Genomic DNA, 21,603 nt, shown 5'->3' on the forward strand with positions numbered 1-21,603 from the left:
GGGGGAGGGCAGAGAATGCGGCGCGCTAATTGGCTGATATAACCACCTTCTGGCTTATTCCCATAGCCGGGTCATGTGACCGCTGCAGTCACGTGGTGCAGTTTTGGCGGGTCCTGTGTCTGCGGCTCTGGCTGTAATGTTATGTCCTTGCTGCTGCCAGCACGTGTGAGTTGCTGCTGACTCCAATGGAGGTGCGGGGGGGAGATCAGGGTGAGGAGTAATGTGAGGGAGAGAGGAGGGGGCAGGTATATTGGAGAAGCTGCATACCCACCTTGCCCACTGGTTATCTTGCATGCTTGCCCACTGGTTATCTACCACGCATGCCCCCTTGCCCACTGGTTATCTCCCATGTGCTCCATCTTGCCCACCAGTTATCTGCCACACTTGCCCACTGTTTTTTTTTGCCACGTGCCCCCTCGCTCATAATTTTTTGCTTTGTGTCCCCCCCCCCTCGCCTACCAATTTCTGCCTCACTTGCCCCCCCCCCCCCTCCCACCATTCTCAGTCTTGCAAATCCACAATTTTCTGTGCTTTGTTTGCTCCGCTCACCATTTTTCCCCTCACATCCCAAACACTCCCTGCCCTCCAGTATATTCCCCTACATTTACCCTGGTGTATACTGTTCACCATCTTCCCCAAATATCCCAGTTTTCAGGTGCTTTCATTGCTTGGCATTGGTACTTCAAACCATTATCAGCTCCCAGGAAAGCCCAGATTTTAATGTAACCCCCCTTTAGTGTGCGGTGTGATACAAAGATGTATTTGGAGTGATACACCTCCTATTGCCTCAGGCTAGCTCTCCAGGGTGTGGGCAATACCTGAGAAGGGGGTCCCTGCCCATGCAGGCTTTATAACAGTCACACATATAGATGCAGGTATAGATAGACACATACAGCAACAGTTCTTTTGAATAACTTGGGCGCCAGACCTTCTCTTATAAAAATATACCACTTTATTTCTCTCCTCCTGCACATGACTTTACAGGACAAGAATATGGTTACAGCAGCTTCTCCTCTCCCTCCAGCTCATATACTCGGCATGTCAGATGGTATAGGACAATCTTATGGATATGGTTACATTACATCACACTCTTCTTCACCTGCACAGTCTTTAAGCACAGTCACAATGAATGTTTTGCATTTTACACACACAGGTCCACCTGGCCCTTTGCTGGCTGGTGCTTGTAGTTCTCCACTTCATACATGCAGGTCCCACCTAGCCCTTCGCTGGCTGGTGCCTGTAGTTCTCCACTTCATACATGCAGGTCCACCTAGCCCTATGCTGGCTGGTGCCTGCAGTTCTCTACAATTATACGTGCAGGTCCACCTAGCCCTATGCTGGCTGGTGCCTGTAGTTCTCCACTTCATACATACAGGTCCACCTGGCCTTATGCTGGCTGGTGCCTGTAGTTCCACAGCTTCACACACATCTCACATAACTTCTTTTGCACTCTGCCTCTCCTTTGTCTCTTCTAAGACAATATACAGAGTGTCTCATACCCAGTCTGCCTCTCTCTGCTCCCCTTCTCTTTCAAATGGGACAGCAATATACAGACTTTTCTATTGCAGCTATCACACTCTCAGCTGCCGCCCATCCCTATCCTTCAGGAATGGCTTCTATAGCCACACTGCTACCACAGTGACCCCCCCTTTAATGGCTGCTGGGGGGCTTTTATGCATAAGGGACTCCTCTGGTACCTTAACAGTAAAAGCTCCTGGGAAATTCCTCTTCCCCATCTCTTCAACACATATACTTGCGTCTCTTACCCCTCTCATGGGTGCTGAACACTTCACTGAGCGGCTCACACTGCAACCTTCCAGCTCTTTCTCTGTGGTCTCTCACAGACTTTATCTCAGTGGTCTCACTCCAGACCTATTTCTCCTTTGGCGTTAGATGGGCATCGTGGCAGTCACCACGGCCCCGCCAATCTCCCCCTGCCAGGGGAGCACGAGGGCTACATTTCTGCTTCCAGCTCTGAAGCTTCCCAAAGATGTCTGCTCTCTCCCAAATTCTTCTTCCCAACCCCCATTTGTTCTCTCCCCCTCCTCCCTCTGCTCTGCCAGCTACACACCCAGTCTTCCCACCCATGCGTGTCTATCTCTCCAGCCCCTCCTTTACCTGAAAACTGATCCCAGGGTCTCAGGCATGTAATATCTACAACCGGAAGCAAGCTCTAACAAACACTGAGGGGTGTATTTACAAATACCATCCCTTAGAGGGTGTTACATAAATCTGTAATGTTTATGCCCAAAAGCCAATAAAAATTGTATTTCAGTTGGTGGATCGTGGCAATATTATGTTACAGTGTGTAAAGTGGCCTGTTATTCCTCTACAGCAGGGGTGGGGAACCTTTTTTCTGCTGAGGGCCATTTTCATATATATATAACATTATTTGCGGACCTGGTGCAGGCCACGCCCCCTGCTTGTGATGTTACACGGGGGCGGGACCACAATCGCCGGTGATTACAGCAATGCCCGAAGCATCTTGAGGATGCTCCACGGAGCTGTAAAACTATCTGAAGCGTCCTAGGGATGCTCCCGGCGGCACTGCTGCATAGACTCTGGCTGCAGGGTGCCATTCTAGGCACCCTGCTAGCCAAATGAGGCTAGCAGAAAAAAGCTCAGAGGGCCAGACCAAATGATTCCGCAGGCTTTAAACGGCCCCCGGGCCTGAGGTTCCCCATCCCTGCGCTAAAGTTTCTTATTCAGTAATGACCGTACTATAGGTCCGATTCAGTAAGGATCGCGGCTACGATTACGCACGCAGTCTGACCACAATTATATGCTAATCCATTGCGATCGCTATGCTGTCGAAGCACTACATAAGGAAGCCCACTTTACCTTACACACATCTGTAATACTTAGCAACACTGCAAAACTATTGGTAACATCGAGTACCATCGCAGCCCACGCACACTTGCACAAGGTCAGACCTAACCTTCCGGTACACAGTACTCAAGCTGTGTAAGGCATCGCAGTGGATAATTTATGGACACCCCTGCAACAACGTCCAAACACACTGGCACGCTCCTGCGTTTTGCCGACCACCCCCCGTCACCTCCCACAAACTGCACTTTCTGTCAATCACTGCGATGGGTCTGTGTAGACACTGCGATCGCAGTGGCCGGTTCGCGCTCTGCGACGCATACACGTGCAGAACGCAACAACTGGCCGATTGCGTGTGTAATCGCTGTTGCGATCACTGCTGAATCAGGCCCTATATACTATATATAGGCAAGAAGTAGGCAACAGGTGGGACTCCAGCTGCTGTGGAACTACAGATACCAGCCTGCCCTGCCACAGTTTTAGCATGCCCCAACAGAACACCTGTGGCAGGGCATGCTGGGATGTGTAGTTCCACAGCAGCTGGCGTCCCACAGGTTGCCTATACGGTATAGACATTTCTATATCGATCATTTTGTGATTTAATAATAAAAGCATATTTCCTGCCAGGTTGTGACACCCCTGGTGCAATACGGGAAGATTTTACCCCACAAGAAACAACATGGCGAACCTCATGTCTGAAGGCCAAATCTCCAGCTTAGACCTGGAACATCTCGTGAACCTGTGCCAGCAATGGCAACAAAAGCCGTGGCTGAAGATGTTTTGTCGTCCAAATACAGCTGCAGCACAAATGCCGGATAAGCCTACGTTTCTGCTATGTTACCAAACAAAATGGCAGCAGGACTTAATGAAAACCTATGGAAATCAGATGACGCTGTTAGACGCTGCACACAGGTCAATGGGCCGCGCGCTGCCGCTATTTTTCCTCTGTGTCAGAGCGAACCTAAGCTATATGATCGTCGGGGTCATCGTAGCCCAGCAGGAAACGGTGGAATGCGTAGAGGAGGCACTGCGCATTTTCAAAGAATGGAACGTCGACTGGAACCCAGATTGTTTTTTGGTTGACTTTTGTAGAGAGGAGATAAATGCTGTGTCTGCATTATTTAAAGGTTAGTAAAATTACTGTGGATAGATCTGGAATATTATTATTTGTTAAAGATTAATATGCTGTCTATTATCTTATTATAAATATACTCTTAATAAAACTTATCATTGTGAAATACATTGGGCGATCCTCTATTATCATCTCAGTAAAAAGGACAATTCTAATTACAATTCACAACACCCACAGGGGTGCGGTTCAATTCAGCGCGATGCTAAATATCCCTGGGAAGGAGTTACCGGAGCTATTCAATTGACCACACTATTAAGTCCAACTACAGGATTTCTCCTCGAGCCCTCCGGAGGTGCGAGCAGAAATCGGACCTAAGTGTCGGCCGCTATGCTTTATCCTGGCTTAGTGCGGCACTAACAGCCTCGCGGCCAGCTCTTTAGTCAGAGAATGCCGGTTAGTGCGACTAAACACCCAGCTTAAGGCGCGGTAACCGTCATTCTCAGACTTAAGTGGTTCTAGTCTGACTAAACAGCGCGGTGAATTGAATAGCTCCTGGAACACCTTCCCAGAGCTATTCAGCATCACTGTGAATTGAATCGCCCCCATGGTGTCTTCTTTTAACCAGAATTAGAGCCCAAACTATATTATAGGGCTTGACAATTCTAGGTCAGCCTATTTATTTACTAAAACATTGACACCCTCAGATTTATGCAACTTGCCATAGTTGGTTTATATACTATTACCAACATTATACTACCACCGGATCCAGCGCCTGAAAATAACCTAGCTTGCTACATGATGTAGTGAACTGAGAGACTTTGGATGTCTTGGAGCTCTACACACAGTTTTAGGAACAAAGGGCCTGATTCAGCACTGATGAACGCAGATTCCCGATGTTTGGGAATCTGAGCAGGCGCCAGACAACGGGTCTGCGAGTTCGCTTGCAAACTGGCAGCAGACGGTGTCAGTGATTGACAGTCCGCTGCCGTTTGGGGGCTGGGATGGGGCGGCGACAGCTTCCGTTACCCGAAACGAAGGCGCGTCTCCGCCATTGGGGGTAGGGAAGAGGCCATGATCTCCGTCGGGTGACAGAGATTTCCTGGCCTTTTCCTCTAAACTGCGGCTGCGGGAACCTATGGATCACCGTGGTTGGCCGATGGGATACAGATTAACCGATGTTGCGTTGAACAACATAGCTCGGTTAAGTAATGCACAGGGAGCGTGATGCATCCTGTGTATTACCATATCTGCAAGGATCGCAATTGCAAAGCTGCCTGAGTGCAGCTTTGCAATTACGAACCTTACAGAATCAGGCCCAAAATTCCTTAATCTCAGGCGCTCGTACAGAAACAATTATATTAGCGTCAGTAACCTGTGCAGTCTGTGTAGACTTGCTAATACAAGAACAAACTATTCAGAAAAAAACAATTGGTACTGCGCTTATATGAAAAACCTATTAAAGCAGAAGTTACCGACACCAAGACACAGTTATGCATATATAAGGGAACAGTTTTATTACATCTAAAAATATGTATCAAATGCATATAAAAAGTTAATTGCACATACTGTATGCTTTTCTAATAATCAATTACTATGCTTATAAAAACAGCCCAATACACATTTTAATATTCCACTAGGGAATTAATGAAAAAAGTTCCATAAAAATAGTTATTCGGGGGGAAAATATATAATGTGAAGAATCCTTTTTGTATCAAAGTTTCAAAAACTGTAATAAATACATTTCAACACAAATTCTCTCCTTAGTGCAGTGTAGAAGGTTCTCCTTTATCAAAGAGACTATCCATGATAAAGCTCCCATAATAGGAGCGAAACGCGTCAGCAGTACAGGACTTTATGGTTTCTATCATGTGGACCCACCTAAAGGACCCCGGCTCTATTTTTACGGACATGCTAAAGATTTTACCTGTGAATAATCTGCACGCTATGGCAGCGCTAATATCACTCTGCTAAAGCCCCACTAATAACAGACGGCTGGAGACTTCAGTTGAACACAGCCATAAGCTCCGGAGAGCTAGGTACCAGTGTGTGCTGCTATAAGGCCAGCCTGTTAGCGAATGCTATCTACCTACTAACGGCTGAGCCCTCTATTACCCGGGACAGTTCCTATCTATGTTCACATCATTGTGGCTCCATATATATCGTGGACTGTGGAAATTATACTCTTGGTCCCAGGAGTACCTTCTATAACTGCACTAAGGAGAGAATTTATGTGTTGAAACTTATTTATTACAGTGCGATCCCTCAAGAGGTTTCCCGCCTCTGAGCTGCTCACCCTCCACCCTATATGAGACGCTCAGCAGCCAGTACTCAGGGCTTTGCTGAAGCTACAGGTCTCAGGAGATTCGTGTCCAGTCTCCTTGTATAGCTCTCCCTGGTGCCAGGTTATACAGCGCTCAATCCTACTGGCCTATTAAGGTTGGAGTGGTTGATTCAGTGCCCATTGCAAGTATACAGTATTTATATGCATTGTATGTGGCTTGTGCTAGCTCTGTTGTTGTGATATAGTGCATTAAGCTTTCTGACTCAAAAATATCTATCCCTGCTGTTATTTTTTAACCCTCAACTACCTGGTGTGTAGGGGTTCATTATTACTTCACATTTTCCTGTATTTGTGAAGGGTGTTTCATTGCATTATTAGCTATACACTTATTGTGTGCTACTGTACTTGCTGGCTATTTACCATGTCTTCTGAAGGCAAGGGTAAACAGGAGGCTGTGGCCCCTGTGCTGGTTACATGTAAATCCTGTTTTGCGGGCTTGTGCCCTCAGGGTTCCATACAGGATGGTCTGTGTGCTAATTGTTATGTACCCTCACCAGTCCACCTTACCAGCCCCAGTCCAGGAGCCACCTTCGGTGTCCTCCGTATCCCAGGTTATGGCGCTGTTAGTGGACCGTTTATCAGCCCCCACACTGCCTCCCACCATGGGATACCCACGGCTGTTACAACCTGCTATGTCTGTACCCCCTATGCATCCTCCTTGGATGGATGTTTTTGCCCATTCAGTTCAGAATATGGCTCAAATGTCTGCCACCTATCAGCAGATGTTACAGGCGGACAGACCGTTAGCCGCCAAAGGGTGGACTTTAACATCTTACCAGTCCACCCTGCTTTTGGATTCTGACGTATCATCTGTGGAGGCAGATGATGCACAAGTTTCTCCCCACGGGTGAGGAGGACCGTCATTCCACAGTGGATGTCCTTTCTCTAGTGAGGGCAGTTAAATTGATCCTGAACATAGAGGATGAGGAACCGCCCCCTAAGCCTAAAACCACGGTGTTTAAACGCCAAAAGGTGGTTAAGGCTGAATTCCCTCAATCAGAACAGCTCACTGAGCTCATGGAGGAAGCATGGGGTACTCCTGGCAAACGGTTCCATATTCCAAAAAGACTAGTGTCTTTTTACCCTCTCACACCTGGCTAGTGTACTAAGTGGAAAGTCCCTCCTACCGTTGATTCTCACGTGGCACACGTAGTCAGAAGCTCTACGCTGCCTATACCGTCCACATCCTCCCTTAAAGATGCCACAGATAGAAAACTGGAAATTTGTCTTAAATCTGTTTTCTCACTTTCTGGTGCTGTTACTCGGCTGGCTATGGCCGCAGCCTCTGTAGCTAAGGCTATCGATGGATGGATGCGCTTGAAGAAAGCCTGCCATCAGACGCTACCAGTGAGCAACTTGCCTACATCTCCCATATCCGGGGAGAGGCCTCTTATTTGGGAGAAGAGACGGTGGATACTGGACTCCTTGCTTCTAAAGTATCTGCGACCTCGGTAGTCGTTCGGCGGGACTTTTGGCTACGATCCTGGAAAGCGGACATGGAATCCAAGAAGGCTCTCGAATCCTTACCTTTCTCTGGAAACATACTGTTCGGAGCAGAGTTGGACAAAATAGTGGCTACCGTTGCAGCCTCAAAATCAATTGTCCTGGCATTGGAGCCAAGGGATTCTATGGCTTCAGGATGCATACCTACATGTACCTATTACTACAACCCACCAACGGTTCCTACAGTTTGCTATCCTGCAGCAACATTACCAGTTTTGTGCGCTGCCCTTTGGTCTGTCAACGGTCCCTCGGGTCTTTAACAAAATAATGGCGGCCCACCTCAGGCGTCAAGAAGTTAGAATCCTGCCATACCTAGACGACCTCTTCATTTTGGCACATTTACCGGCTGTATTACAACACCATTTTCAGTTGACCATTGCCTGCCTGCAGACACACGGCTGGCTCATCAATTGGAAACAGTCCTCCCTCTCTCCCACACAGCGGATGGTATATCTGGGTGCAAGCCTGGATACTCGAATACAAAGGATCTTTCTGCCAGTGGACAAGATTTTGGCACTACACTTGCATGTGCGCAGATTGCTCCGCAATCAAAGGGTATCCATTCACTCAGCAATGCAGGTCCTGGGGTCAATGGTATCCACCTTCGATATGGTGGAATACGCCCAGTTCCACTCCAGGCCCCTTCAACAACTGATTCTCTTTCGGTGGAACGGGCAGTATTATCTGATCTGGTCCCAGATGATCTTCCAGAGGTCCGGCTTTTCCTCTCATGGTGGCTGCAGATGTCCCATTTGGACAAGGGTCGCCCCTTCCGGATTCCAAATTGGGAGCTTCTCACTACATATGCCAGCCTTCCCAGATGGGGCGCTTTAACTGGTCTTTATACCTTTCAGGGATGGTGGACAATCCAGGAAAGTTGCCTGCCCAAAAACATCCTGGAGCTTCGAGCAGTGTACAGAGCGATCACTCTGGCACGAGATCTCTGAGGCAGGCCGGTCCAAATCCAGTCCTACAACGCAACCACGGTAGCCTACCTCAAACATCAGGGAGGCACGCGAAATCGGGCAGCCATGCAGGAAGTAGCACACATCCTGGTCTGGGCCGAACATCATCTCCTGGCAATCTCGGCATTGTTCATTCCCAGAGTCCTCAATTGAAAAGTGGACTTCCTAAGCTGTCAGGATGTACACGCCAGAGAATGGGCGCTCCACCCGAATGTCTTTCAACTCCTGGTGGATATATGGTGCCTACCAAACGTAGACCTCATGGCCTCACGTACCAACCAAAAGGTTCCCAGGTACGGGTTCAGGACCAGAGACCCCTCAGCCACATTTATGGACGCTCTGGCAGTGCGGTGGGACTTCAATCTCGCATACCTCTTTCCTCCGATCTCCCTCCTCACGAGTGATCTCCGAAAATTCAAGTAAGAAGGCGGCACAGTGATACTGATAGCTCCAACCTGGCCCAGGCGCCATTGGTTCACCGACCTACGGAGTCTCTCCATGGACACTCCTTTCCCACTTTCTCTATGGCCGGATCTATTAGTGTAGGGCCCTTGCTTGCACCCGGACCCACCTCGTCTGTCTTTGACAATGTGGCTCTTGAGGCATCCCTTTTAGAAACCAAAGGTCTCTCTCGCTCTGTGGTCCAGACAATGCTCAGGGCACGTAAGCTTTCCTCAGCCCACATCTATTACAGAGTTTGGTACTCTTAATTTCAATAGTGCTCCCCGAGAGACTATGACCCTACAGTTTTTAGGGTTTCTTGGGTGCTTGCCTTGCTCCAACCTGAGTTAGACCTCGGCCTCCATCTGGCCTCCCTTAGAGTCAGGTTTCTGCACTGTCAATCTGGTTCCAGCAAAGGATCGCTCCCCTGCCTGATGTTAGAACATTCCTTCAGGGTGTTCTACACCTTCAACCTCATTTTATCGCCCCTGGTGGCCCCGTGGGATTTGTCCTTGGTTTTCCGGGCTTTACAGGCTCCTCCGTTTGAACCTCTAGACTCAGTAGACTTCAAGTGGCTGACTGCAAAGACGCTCTTCCTCCTCACTATCTCCTCTGCCCGCAGGGTATTGACTTGGCAGCGCTTTCCTGTCCCTCTTTTTGATTTTCCATCCGGGCAGAGCTGTCCTCCGAACCCGACTGGTTACCTTACTAAAGTGGTATCGCGACCCATTTAAATGACGAGATTGAGGTTCCGGCATACCAGTCCTCGGACCTCTATGCAGATGTGGATGTGGTTCGTGCTCTTCGGATCTACGTGGATCGTACCAATTCCTTTAGGAAATTGGATTCTCTCTTTGTGTTGTATGGCTTTCACAAGCGGGGCTGGGCAGCTAACAAACAGACTCTGGCTAGATGGCTCCACATGACAATCTCTCAAGCTTGCACGCATCTTCCTGTTCCAAATAGGGTGACCACACATTCTATTTGACCTTCATGGACAGTTCGACGTGGCGCTTCTGCTGAACAATTGTGCATGGCGGCCACGTGGTCTTCTGTTCAGCAGCCCCACCTTTAGGGGAAACTGCTTTAGGACATCTCAATGGACCCTGAAGAACAAATTAAGAGTTATGGTAGACTCACCTTTGTTAACTCTATTTCTTTGAAGTCCATCGGGTCCACAGGGTGCCCACCCTCATGCACCTGGCTTCATTGGGTATTTTTCTCTTCGTCACTGATTCCCTCATCTTCTGTGAGAGTGTTTCACGTGTGTACTGTTCTTCCTTCTCTCTCCTGCTCCTGCCTTGGGCTTGTTCACAAAACTGTCTGCCTGTGACTGGGGCCGGGGTATATGTGGAGGAGGACCGGTGCATCCTGGGAGCTATAGCTTTTGACTGTTGGTGCCAGGTTAGCTCCAACCACACACACCCCATGGTATCTCTGTGGACCCTATGGACCTCAAAGAAACAAAGTTAACAAAGGTAAGTCTACCATAACTCTTAATTTAGACGAGTTTAGCCATTTTACACGGCTAAATTCGGTCTAATAGGGCGTGAAGACGGCGATAATTAATAGGTGCCAGAACAATTGAATTGCCATACTGGACGACCATTATTTATCGCTGAACACACAACAATTAATTCGCCCCCTGTGAGCCTGAGGGTGTGTGAATGACAGAATACTTTGCATCATCTAGGGAGAGTTTGAAAAGGCGATAATGGTGAGTAGGAAAAGACTGCCCGATGCTTGTTTAAAAGGTACTTGTTATAAAATAAAATTAAAAAGTAAACCTGTGGTAATGCTGCTTATATAACCTTAACATTAGTTAGTTTTGGTAGTGTATGGATAAGAACACTTTTTGTGTACCGTTGACTGTCTTGGAATGTCCGGCTTCCATTGTCATTGTATTTTAAGGAAGCTATCCGTGTACAACATTACTATTACTCGCGCATGAGAAGTATCAAGGCTTTTCTGGCAATCACTGCCATCAGCATGCGGTATCTGCTAAATTACTTTTTTGCTTTAGAAAAAAACATTCTTACCTTTCAGACACCAAAATATTACTTTGCGATTCCCATCGGGAGAGAGCTTGGATGAAATGGATGGCAAAGAAAGGTAATGGAGTACAGCGTTCTCGCAGCGTTGTGCTGAATATGCTGCGCAAAGTAGCGCTCGCCACAACCATGGAGGAACACCGCACTGCGCTCAGAACTCTCACTGATAGCCAGATTTGGGAGACCTGTGATACAGTAAGGAGCTGGTTCTCAGGCCAGTGGATGCCGGAGATAGAGGTGAACGATACTTTGTAATATATTAACCATTTTCTTATTAATTTGTCTTTTAAGAACTTTTATTTTGTTTTATTAACATTTATATAGCGCTAACATATTCCATTGCTCTGTACAATTCAGGCACACAGGACTGGGTATTAGCGACCAGTTACACATAGGGATAATACTGGGTTTAAGCACAGAACATATTTGACAGTCTGAATTGGATGATTTTGTTGTTGCCAAACCTTACAGCGTATTCATGTCACTAGCATGATATATTGTAATGTGCTAGTATATATAAATTACCCACCATAATTAAATAATAAACATATTTATGCACTTAGGAGCTCATTCAGATCCGCTTGCTAGATGCGGCTGTTCGCTGGCAAAAAGGGGCCGGATATTTAAATTAAATGCTTTCGCTGCGTGGCGTAAGGACGCCCTCTATGTCTTAGCGAGCTACGGCACTGAGCGTTCGCAAGTGTATTAAGGCGCCCCCTTTCCCCTCGCAACACACGTCATCTCCTGGAATTGTTTGATTAATCAGGTAACATTGAGAGGCATTGAAGTTGCTCGCAGCCCTTGAGGTAGCCTTACCCCACCGCAAGCACTGCGATCTGTGCTGACTGATATACATGCAGGTGACGTGTACAATGACGCTACTTTGCTAATTATGCACGACCTTTAAACAGCGTTCTGGCAGACTGACACACCTGCGTTCGCAACACCACACCCCCGTTTACAAGCACCTTCCCCTGTTACCACCTACAAACGGCACTGTCACTCAAAGTAGCGGGCAGTCTGTGTGCTACGAGCGCACGATTCCCCATCACTGAGAAACACTTGCGCATGCGCACTGCGAATTATATGCATGCGCACTGAGCAACAATTGTCCGGCAACGAGCGACCTGGTCTAAATCAGGTCCTTAGTGTACTCCGAGAGATCAGTGAAATCATTTTGCTTGTTACGTCGATAAAGGACATTAATGTTTAGTATTCATTCTAGCACCCTGCACCTGTCACAACCCGTGCAGTTCCTCTTTGCTGCCTGGGGTGTCGCTCTCTGCTCTGGTGCTTCTAACACATTCAGCTAATGCAACAAACTGCATAGATACAGACCAAAGTGTGCTAGAAGCACCAGAGCAGAGAGCACACACGCCCCCTCCTGGCAGCCGCCTGGAACCGTTCTGGGTAGAAGCTGGGCTTGAGCTGGGTAGCCCCTGCAGGAAGCTGTATCAGATTTTGCGAGAGAAAATATACATAGAATGATTTTCGTTCTGCCATCTCCTTTTTTTTTTTTTAGAACTCATTGGGGTAAATGTAATATGTCCACGCTGCAGAATTCTGCAATTTCGCAGCGTTGTTTTATGCTCCCGATATTTGAAAGGCAGTAAATGACGCCGCTCTAAATCGCAGGTAATATTGCAGACGAATCAGCACTTTTGACAAATCAGGGGTTATTACCTCTGGCCCCACATATCTAAAACCAAAATGCTATTTCCCCCATCTAGGACCTCCTGACCTCCCCTGCTCTCTCTTTCTGTGGACAGCAGTATCATCTCCTCTGACCCCACGTCTGCGGTCGCCCGATCCCCCCCCCCCCCTCCCCATCCCCACGTTGCCACCCACAAACGGCACTTTCTGTCACTCACTCTGCGCTGGGTCTGTGTAGCCATTGCGATCTCAGTCCCAATCGCAATAGCTAGTTCGCGCACTGCGATGCATACGCACAACGCAGCAATCGTCCGATTGCGTGAGTCATCGCAGTTGCGTACGGTAGTGAATCAGGCCCTTAGTGGCTGCTGCTTCGTTCAGTGCTGTTTGCTCCCTTCTTTTAAATAGCAGCGAAGAAAAACAATTTCCGCCTCTCCTTTGTATTTATTTATTTTTGTTTAGGTAAAATGTTTTGTGTTTTCATTGTGGTTTAGATTCTCCCATTTAAATATAATTAAAACTATCTTCTATGTAATAGCTCTGATGTTTCCCTCTCTCCCCCACTACAGAAATGGGCTCATGTTTTCAGGACCGCAGGGGTACAAATTGCAATTAAGGCCGACAATGGGCTGGGGCGTCAGAGACAGTTTCTTATCTATAGGTGCCTGGCGGGATACAAGAGCGGCCCACTTACTGACCTGATGACCGTGCTGCACGGCAGCATCTTCCCCGACACTTACAGGAAGTAAGAATGGTGGACATGTGCGGTCATTATCATCTGTCTGCTTTCACTACTCCTATGGAAGTAAAGGCTTCTGCCCGAAAATGTGTAGCGTTCCCGCTAGGCTGTTTTAGTGGGGCACAGCGCCCTGCCCTCCTTCTGGAGGGCAAAAAGCACCCTGCCCTCCAGGAGGAGGGCAAAAAGCGCCCTGCCCTCACAGCCTGCGGGTGCCGTTCTCACCCGCGGGTGGAGAAACATGCGGTGACCCGGTCACTGCCGGAGAATAGACGCCGGGCGCATGCGCCCGGCATCTATTCTCCCTTTCTGCAGCGCTTGGGGGCTGCCCGGCATGTCCGTAAGCGCCGGGCACGCCCCCAAGTATGACGAAAAGGGGACGCGTCTTATAGACACGCCCCCTTTTCATGACCACTCCCCCTTTTCGGGCGCGCGCACAATGTTGCCCTCTCTAGCTCCGGCGCCCTGCCTGCCACAGGAGCTAGAGTGAACACTAAATGTGTTATATTTTACATGGCATGTGTTATTGTTCTCTCATCATGCATATAGCATTGCTAACCATTATTTATAGAATGTTTTGCAAGAAATACGTTGACCGTTCCATCTTGTTTTGTAGATGTCCTCGGTATAACATATACAGGTGTTGTGCAAAATTGCAAAAGCAGAATGACTGGCTTGTTTTACTGAATTAAGATATCATTCCTTAAGGTGCATACACACACAACGATTTTTTGAACGATAGTCGATAACGATATCGTTCAATCGTTGAAAAAATCGTTCACTTTCTGAGTTAAACCGATGAACGATTATCGTTCATGCGCGTTCACGTTTGTAGTTCAGTCAGACTGACCAACTGAACGATTTTCATTAAGGGAATATGCATAAATCGTTTGTAGTTCAAAAAAATAATTCATTAAGCTGCATACACACACAACAATTTTTTTTTACCAACGATTTTATGAACGATTTTCTGTCAGATTATCTGTCAGATTTTTTAAAGTGTAATGGAGCATACACACGGTCAGATTTGTCAGATGAACGATTTTACCAATGATTTGAACGATTTTTGACTGCATTAAAATGAATGGAATCGTCCAAGTCTGACTGCAAACACATCAGATGTCAGATATCGTTATCTGACCATCGGGAACGCACATCGTTCATCGTCCATCGTTCAGGCATGTCAGATATGTCAGATTTTCCTTCAGATATGAACGATTTGTTAAATCGTTATCGTTCAGATCTGAAGAAAAATCTGACCGTGTGTATGCACCATAATGAACGATTTTTTTGAACTACAAACGATTTTTGCATATTCCCTTAATGAAAATCGTTGAGTTGATCAGTCTGACTGAACTACAAACGTGAACGCGCATGAACGATAATCGTTCGTCGTTTGACTCAGAAAGTGAACGATTTTTTCAAACGATATCGTTTAAAAAATTGTTGTGTGTGTATGCAGCTTTAGTGTAGGACCTTTGGCCCCTTTTTAGCTGGTGAAAGCCCTTGGGATCTAGGCGCACAGTAAAAACACAAAGACAAATTAAAGTAAATCAATAGGCTTTTATTCCAGCAAAATATCGACTCTGGGCCTGATTCAGAGCCGCTCGTAAGTGGCCGCTCGTTCGCTCCGAGCGATGTTCGCACAACTGCGCATGCGTATGGGTTGTAATACGCATGCGCGAACCAGTCATTGCGGTCGGAAATTGTGTGCTCGCAAAATAGCGAATGCCTGCTAATTTGAGTGACAGAATGAGGCGTTTGTGGGTGGTAACAGGGGAAGGTGCTTGAAAACGGGGAGTGGTGATCCGAACGCAGGCGTGCCAAAAGGTCAAAACGGGTGTTTTAAGGGTGTGCATAATTAACAAAGCAGCGTCATCGACCACGTCACTTGGTTGTCTCTTAGCCTGAACTGTTCGCATGATTGCGGTAGGAAAATCCAACCACAAGCACTGCGAGCAGTTCAGATGCCTTTCGATGTACTCGATTAATCAAATAAATAGCGGAGATGACATAGGATGCGAGCGGCCAGGGGGCGTCTTTACAAAATAGCGAGCGCATATTTAGTTTGCTCGCTCAGACATAGAGGCGTCAACAGACCGTAAAGAGCGAGCGCTCAATTTAAATAGCCGGCCCCTTTTTCTAAACCAGCGAGCGCAAATAGCGTCCGGCTCTGAATCAGGCCCTCTGGTCCTATAAATGCAAGATTTTGGTCAAACCTAATTTAAAAAAATAAAACAGGCTGAGGTTCATGAATTCTGACTAGTATTTGCTGTCAGGGCCATATTTGACCCCCTTTCCAGGCCCTGTTACTAAGAGTCTGGGTGAATATAAATGCCCTTCCCCAAAGTCTCTGGTATAACATAATACAGTATGCTGTAAGGCAATAGTGGGGCTGTGTCCCTGCAATGTTGAATACTGGGTAAAGGAACCGTCTGGCATAGTAGTCTTCAGCTGTTCTGGGAGCTCTTCACCACGGTGGGATAAGCAGCTTCGTTGGTTTCAGTCGGCTGCATTCCAGTTGTTCCGCAGAGTATAACACCAGTGCCCCCTTAGCACTGTCACTCCTTCATGGCTTCCGTGCAGGAGAGCAAGTTTAGCTCCTTGACTCTGCAGCCTTCAATGGAACAGGACATTTGGTGATAAGTGCTCATCAGTTTGTCCAGATGGACAGGTATAGTGCAGCCATGTCCAGATCCTGAGACAACCAAGGTCTTAATAGCAGCCTGTTCTGTCCATGTAGTAGAATAATTGGTCTTTCTGTGAACCCTTTTAGACCAATCCCATTAGCTGCAAGGTTCCATCGAATGATGATTAGTACTGCTAGATTGATTGAGCAGCTGCCATTTTTGTTTGTTATGAGTTGCATGAAGGAGCCAGCATTAGTAGGGCATGCTGGTTCTAGTAGTGCTAGTTGGAGTTCCCAGGGGTGACTCCCAGGTAAGCTGGCTCTCAATTTGGATGCATTTATGTATGTGCCTTTATCATGAGGCCTTACATTTGACAAAATTATATATGTGCCTTTATCATGAGGCCTTATAATTGGTATATTTTACATTTGGGGTGAGCGTTTGGGCGTAAGGGCGCCCGGGACTGGTCTGGCTGGGCCTCCTCATGGCATCACCACTTAATACACATAGTTGCTTTTCACATCACCTTTTATGTTTGTTTATTATTCATGTATTTTTTCACATATATTTTAACCTCTCATTCCACACTTAATGATTACTCCCACACAGCTATACTTTACACTGCACTGTCACTCTTTTTCCACTTTCGTGTGATGCCCTAGGGGGTCCTGGGCTGGACGTTTTTTGGGGTGCACTGCGCCCTGGACGTGAACCCCTTAGTGTTAGGGACTGCTGGTAACAGAGAAGCCGTGACGTGGCCCAGCAGCCTCCCATGTATTTGCAAATGCATGCAACTAATATCTCTGAATTTCTATGACCATATAGTCTTCATATATTGTTGCAGGTATTATTCAGTGTGCTGAGGTACAATAGGGGGTTAAATCCCCCTCCTTTTTCTACTTAGTCTGACCCCTCCCTTTCATGCACCTGATTAGTACTGCTAGATTGATTGAGCAGCTGCCATTTTTGTTTGTCCATCGAATGATGCACCCTGCGACATTGGCTTAGTAAAACATCACTTAGCGCCCTATAGAGGTACGAGCAAAGATAAGCAGCCGCACATCACGCCCGAAACCTCTCTTCTAATTGGGAGCACCTGATAGGTCTAATGACAAGTCACACTGCTGGGGATTGTAGTAACACAGCAGCTGCGTTGCAATCTGCATGTCACGGATACAGTTTTATTAGTGTTCAGAAACGGGCATCTTTTAGTGAGGTCAGATTGGTTTGAACCGATAGAGGCTGTCAAGCAAACTGGTTACATCGTTGATGAATACAGGAGGATGCACAAGAATTATAAAGATATTTGAAAATGAGGCATAACAATTGTTCATGGCTTAAGCTAGGTGGACAGTCCTTTTCTATGGACCCGTAAGATACTATAATATAATATTGTAAAAAAAAAAAGTTTAATAAACATTGTTTTTGCAAATTGAATTCTTGAATATGTAATTATTGTGTTTTATTTTTTTATTTCAATATAGGCACATGCAGGTAAATGTACAATGTTCAGAGTTTTACCGGAAGTACAGTGAAGACGTACCCGTTTTCTTAAGAAATCGCCCACGAGAATTTATTACCCACGTTCTTAGGAGCTTGTCGAGCAACCTGAACGGCGCACACATCACCTACATAGATAAGGAACGCGGCATTTTCCAGGTGAAGAATGAATGCGATGTAGAGCAGCATGACGCAGTTAATCTGGGAGCCGATTATCCAGCGTGCACGTGTGAAGACTGGAGAACGTCCCTCTTACCTTGTAAACACATTTGTTGTATTATTAGGTTTGTAGAGGGCTGGGGATGGGAAAAAATGAGCCTTTCTTACTGGAACCATCTACTGTTCGTACTGGACCCGACGTTGTCTTCAGAATTTCCTGATAGAGAAAAGGGTGACGCAGGGCGCCCCTCAGGAGTAGATGGACGCACAGCGCTACCGGCTGAATGTGCAGACGATCCCCCGCAGAGAACGGACGATCCCCCGCAGAGAACGGACGATCCCCCGCAGAGAACGGACGATCCCCCGCAGAGAACGGACGATCCCCCGCAGAGAACGGACGATCCCCCGCAGAGAACGGACGATCCCCCGCAGAGAACGGACGATCCCCCACAGAGAACGGACGATCCCCCGCATAGAACAACAGCCTTAATTCAGGATTCGGTACAGAACATAAATCGACTTCTAGAGCTGATTCCCTTGATAGAGGATGAAACGTACCTGAGCAACTTGTGCAACACAATGAACGCTCTATTAGAAGATGCCAAAAGGCACGTACCCAAAGCACCAAGGCTTAATGTGGACTGAAACACCCAAGAGCAATGGGAAAGAAATAGAGCCGCTTCCGAAATGGCAATCGCTATTTAGTGGCAAAAAAATATCAGTTCAATTATTATGATATAAGCTAAAATCTGTTTATTATATGGCAGCAAATGCGATGGTCTCCACGTACACCACCCTGGTTTCTGGCACTGCCGCACATTTGGCGTTTTGGTGAATCATGGCCCAAATCTGTGAAACGCAGTCATCTTGCACAATCATATGGGCTGTGAAATATATGGTACCCATGTGACTATGTTTTGTTTCTTGCCTATTGTTACATCTCAGTTGTATGCTACAGTTCAGAGTGTTTATCATATTGGGTAGTCTAATCGCGCTCACAAAACTTTATTGAGAATTTGCAATCTTACGGTATATATATACACACTGATTGTAAACTCCAAAATAGGTCACAGAGTAACAATTATTCGGGGTCTTGTTTATTTATTTTTATTGGATGCCCGGGATCGAGTGCAAAAAAAACACAAAAAATACCTAAGATGCTGTAGAAACATCAGGCCCTCGTCACAAGAGAAAAGGATCCTCTGTCTCCCAACCCCCAGACAGATAAGGGTCCTTAGGGAGCAAGGATCTCCAGACCCTTTCCATTAACTTTGCCTTTACCCTGGGTGAAGTTTTGGGTAAATCTATTGATGTCAAAGGTCCATGGGGTGGGAACATCAGCGCCCCACCTCCAGCATTTGTGGCTATTGTGCCCTTATGGGTTTTACTGTATCCTTCAATTTGTGGGGAAAAACCAGACCAATGCAGCCTATCTACACATCAAAGAGATACTACATTAGATCGTAACCAGATGTCTGTGACCTATTTGTGTTTGTCTCCTATGTTATTTGGAAAGCACCTGACACATATTTGTTCCTAGCCTAACTTTGTTCTTGTTAAAGAAAGCAGTTTTGTGTGTGTGACAGAGAGAATTTATCATTATAATGATGCGATTCCACCTTGTTAGTTACATGAAACATTGTTTAATATTACACCTAAAATTAGATTTGTGTATTTTGGAAAGTAAAAAAAATAAATAAATTTTGTTTATGACATGTCGTCCTTGCGTTTTTTCACTTACATTTATTTAAGCTAAATTTTTAGCATGTAGATGGATTTATAATCCCATCAGCCAAGCAGGATGCTGTTCTTTTAAACCAGTTCCTTGTTATCACTGTATAGAAGTCCCATGCTAGCATTTGCTATAAAATATATTCTTGTGTTCCTCTCCTGTGGTAGCCCGGCATGGACTGGCCACTCTCCAGCTCATTACACAGAACCAAGGCTGGCACGTGGCATGATAAACTACAGTTACATGACCGTATCAGAAACCTACAATGATTTATTGTTTACAGTTGTTATCTGAATACCAGTTCCAGTATGTAATTATACTTTGAAGTATTTGTTTATGTCATATATATTTATTAAGAGTTATTTATATGTGGCGCTCACATATTCCGCAGCGCTTTACAGAAAAGATCTCTCGTCCACATCAGTCCCTGCCCCAGTGGAGCTTACAGTCTATATTCCCTACCATATGTACATACACACAGCAGGGTTATATTTTGGTCCAAAGCCAGTTAACCTAACAGTTTTTTTGAGCGTAGAGGGAGCCTGAGCACTGTGTAAATACATTGAGAACATACAAGCTCCACACAGATAGGGCCTTGGTCAGGAATTGAACTCGTGTCTTCAGGGCTGTGAGGCAGTAAAGCTAGCCACCAACCGTGCCACCCTCAGGTCCGTTACCAGTGACTATCATTACCCAGTTGGACAATGATCAGGATGAGTAGTAGACAGATAGGAGACCATTGATTGTGGATGTACTGGACCCGTCGTAGTTAACGATCTCACATATGTTCCCCCTTGACCAGAATCCAGCCATGCACTGGGTACGTGATATACTGGGTATAAAGCCACAGGCCATGTTACAGAATCTTTTTTCAAATCATTTGATATAGTTCTTTGGCACTTTAGAGTCGGTACATTGTGGTTCTTCATCAGATATTCAAGGTAATGGAATGGTAACCTGACTTCTCTGCTACACCGGAAACACAAGCTCTGTGGCTATATCGGGGATGACCCCAGCTTTGATATGTGCATTAAGGTTCCAGCACACAAAGCGTCTATCATTCTCCTGCGTTCATATCTACGCGTCCCCGCTTCCTGTTAGGTTGACCTTTTCAGTTGGCATTTTATTTCCTGTCACTTAGGCAATTTATTGTCCTGTGTGATTTATCTACATTGCCCCCTGTTTCTGCCACCCCTCTCGCTATAATAAGTTTATCTTGTTCTCATTGATGATCATAACAGACCTTTACTCATTATCAAAAAAAAAATATTGCTAAATTATTTTACTTTTTTATACTGTAGAGGATCAAATTCAAGACACTGCAGATATTTCCCTCTGCTTCTCATGTTGTTTTGTTATCGTTATTATTGTTATCGTTTATTTATATGGCGCCACAAGTGTTCCGCAGCGCCTTACAAAGTACATAAACAAATAGATTGATTTACAATGACATATTGTACAGTACGATACAATACATTACAGGGCATGGATAATATACATTGCTACATTCGCGACCATAACACCCAGATAAGCAACAATACAAAGCAACCAAGTGTTGGGTGCCCTGGTAGAGAGTAAGAAGTAGATGAAGGTAGAGTAAGGAGAAGCACAAGAGGGTAGAGGACCCTGCTCATAGGAGCTTACATTCTAAGGGGGAGGGACAGACAAAGAGGGGTGTAACAAATGGGGTAGGCAGGGAGGAATGAGTATGTAGCAGCAAGTTAAGATGAGAGCTGGAAGGCTTTGATGAAATAGTGGGTCTTGAGAGCAAGTTTGAAGGATTGTAGAGAGGTGGAGAGTCTGATGGGGAGAGGGAGAGAGTTCCAAAGGTGGGGAGCAGCGCCGGCAAAATCTTGGAGGTGGGAGTGGGAGGAAGTAATCAGTTGGCATGAGAGGCGGCATGCATTTGTTGAACGAAGAGGGCGGACAGGAGAGTGAAGGGAGATGAGATCAGAGATGTAAATGGGAGAGGAATGCCTGATGGCTTTGTAAGT

General features: G+C 46.3%; 1 protein-coding gene across 3 annotated transcripts; it reads left to right on the forward strand.

Annotated features, from left to right (window-relative positions):
• Nucleotides 1–79: 79 nt before the first annotated feature.
• On the forward strand, nt 80–19,553 carry LOC148522366 (uncharacterized). Of its 3 annotated transcripts, none has more exons than XM_088473906.1 (5): nt 80–210; nt 3,454–3,953; nt 11,195–11,436; nt 13,422–13,597; nt 17,703–19,553. In XM_088473906.1, exons 2-5 carry the CDS (start codon nt 3,506–3,508, stop codon nt 18,520–18,522), a joined length of 1,686 nt encoding a protein of 561 aa, XP_088330032.1. In that variant the 5' UTR covers nt 80–210; nt 3,454–3,505; the 3' UTR covers nt 18,523–19,553. The 3 variants fall into 3 exon arrangements, with proteins under 3 accessions (XP_088330032.1, XP_088330031.1, XP_088330030.1); XM_088473905.1 differs by having other exon boundaries at nt 80–191; XM_088473904.1 differs by having other exon boundaries at nt 80–165.
• Nucleotides 19,554–21,603: the final 2,050 nt, after the last annotated feature.

The sequence above is a fragment of the Taudactylus pleione genome, unplaced genomic scaffold (assembly GCF_031769625.1).
Source record: "Taudactylus pleione unplaced genomic scaffold, aTauple2 ptg000145l, whole genome shotgun sequence".
In the NCBI taxonomy this organism is placed as follows: Eukaryota; Metazoa; Chordata; class Amphibia; order Anura; family Myobatrachidae; genus Taudactylus; species Taudactylus pleione.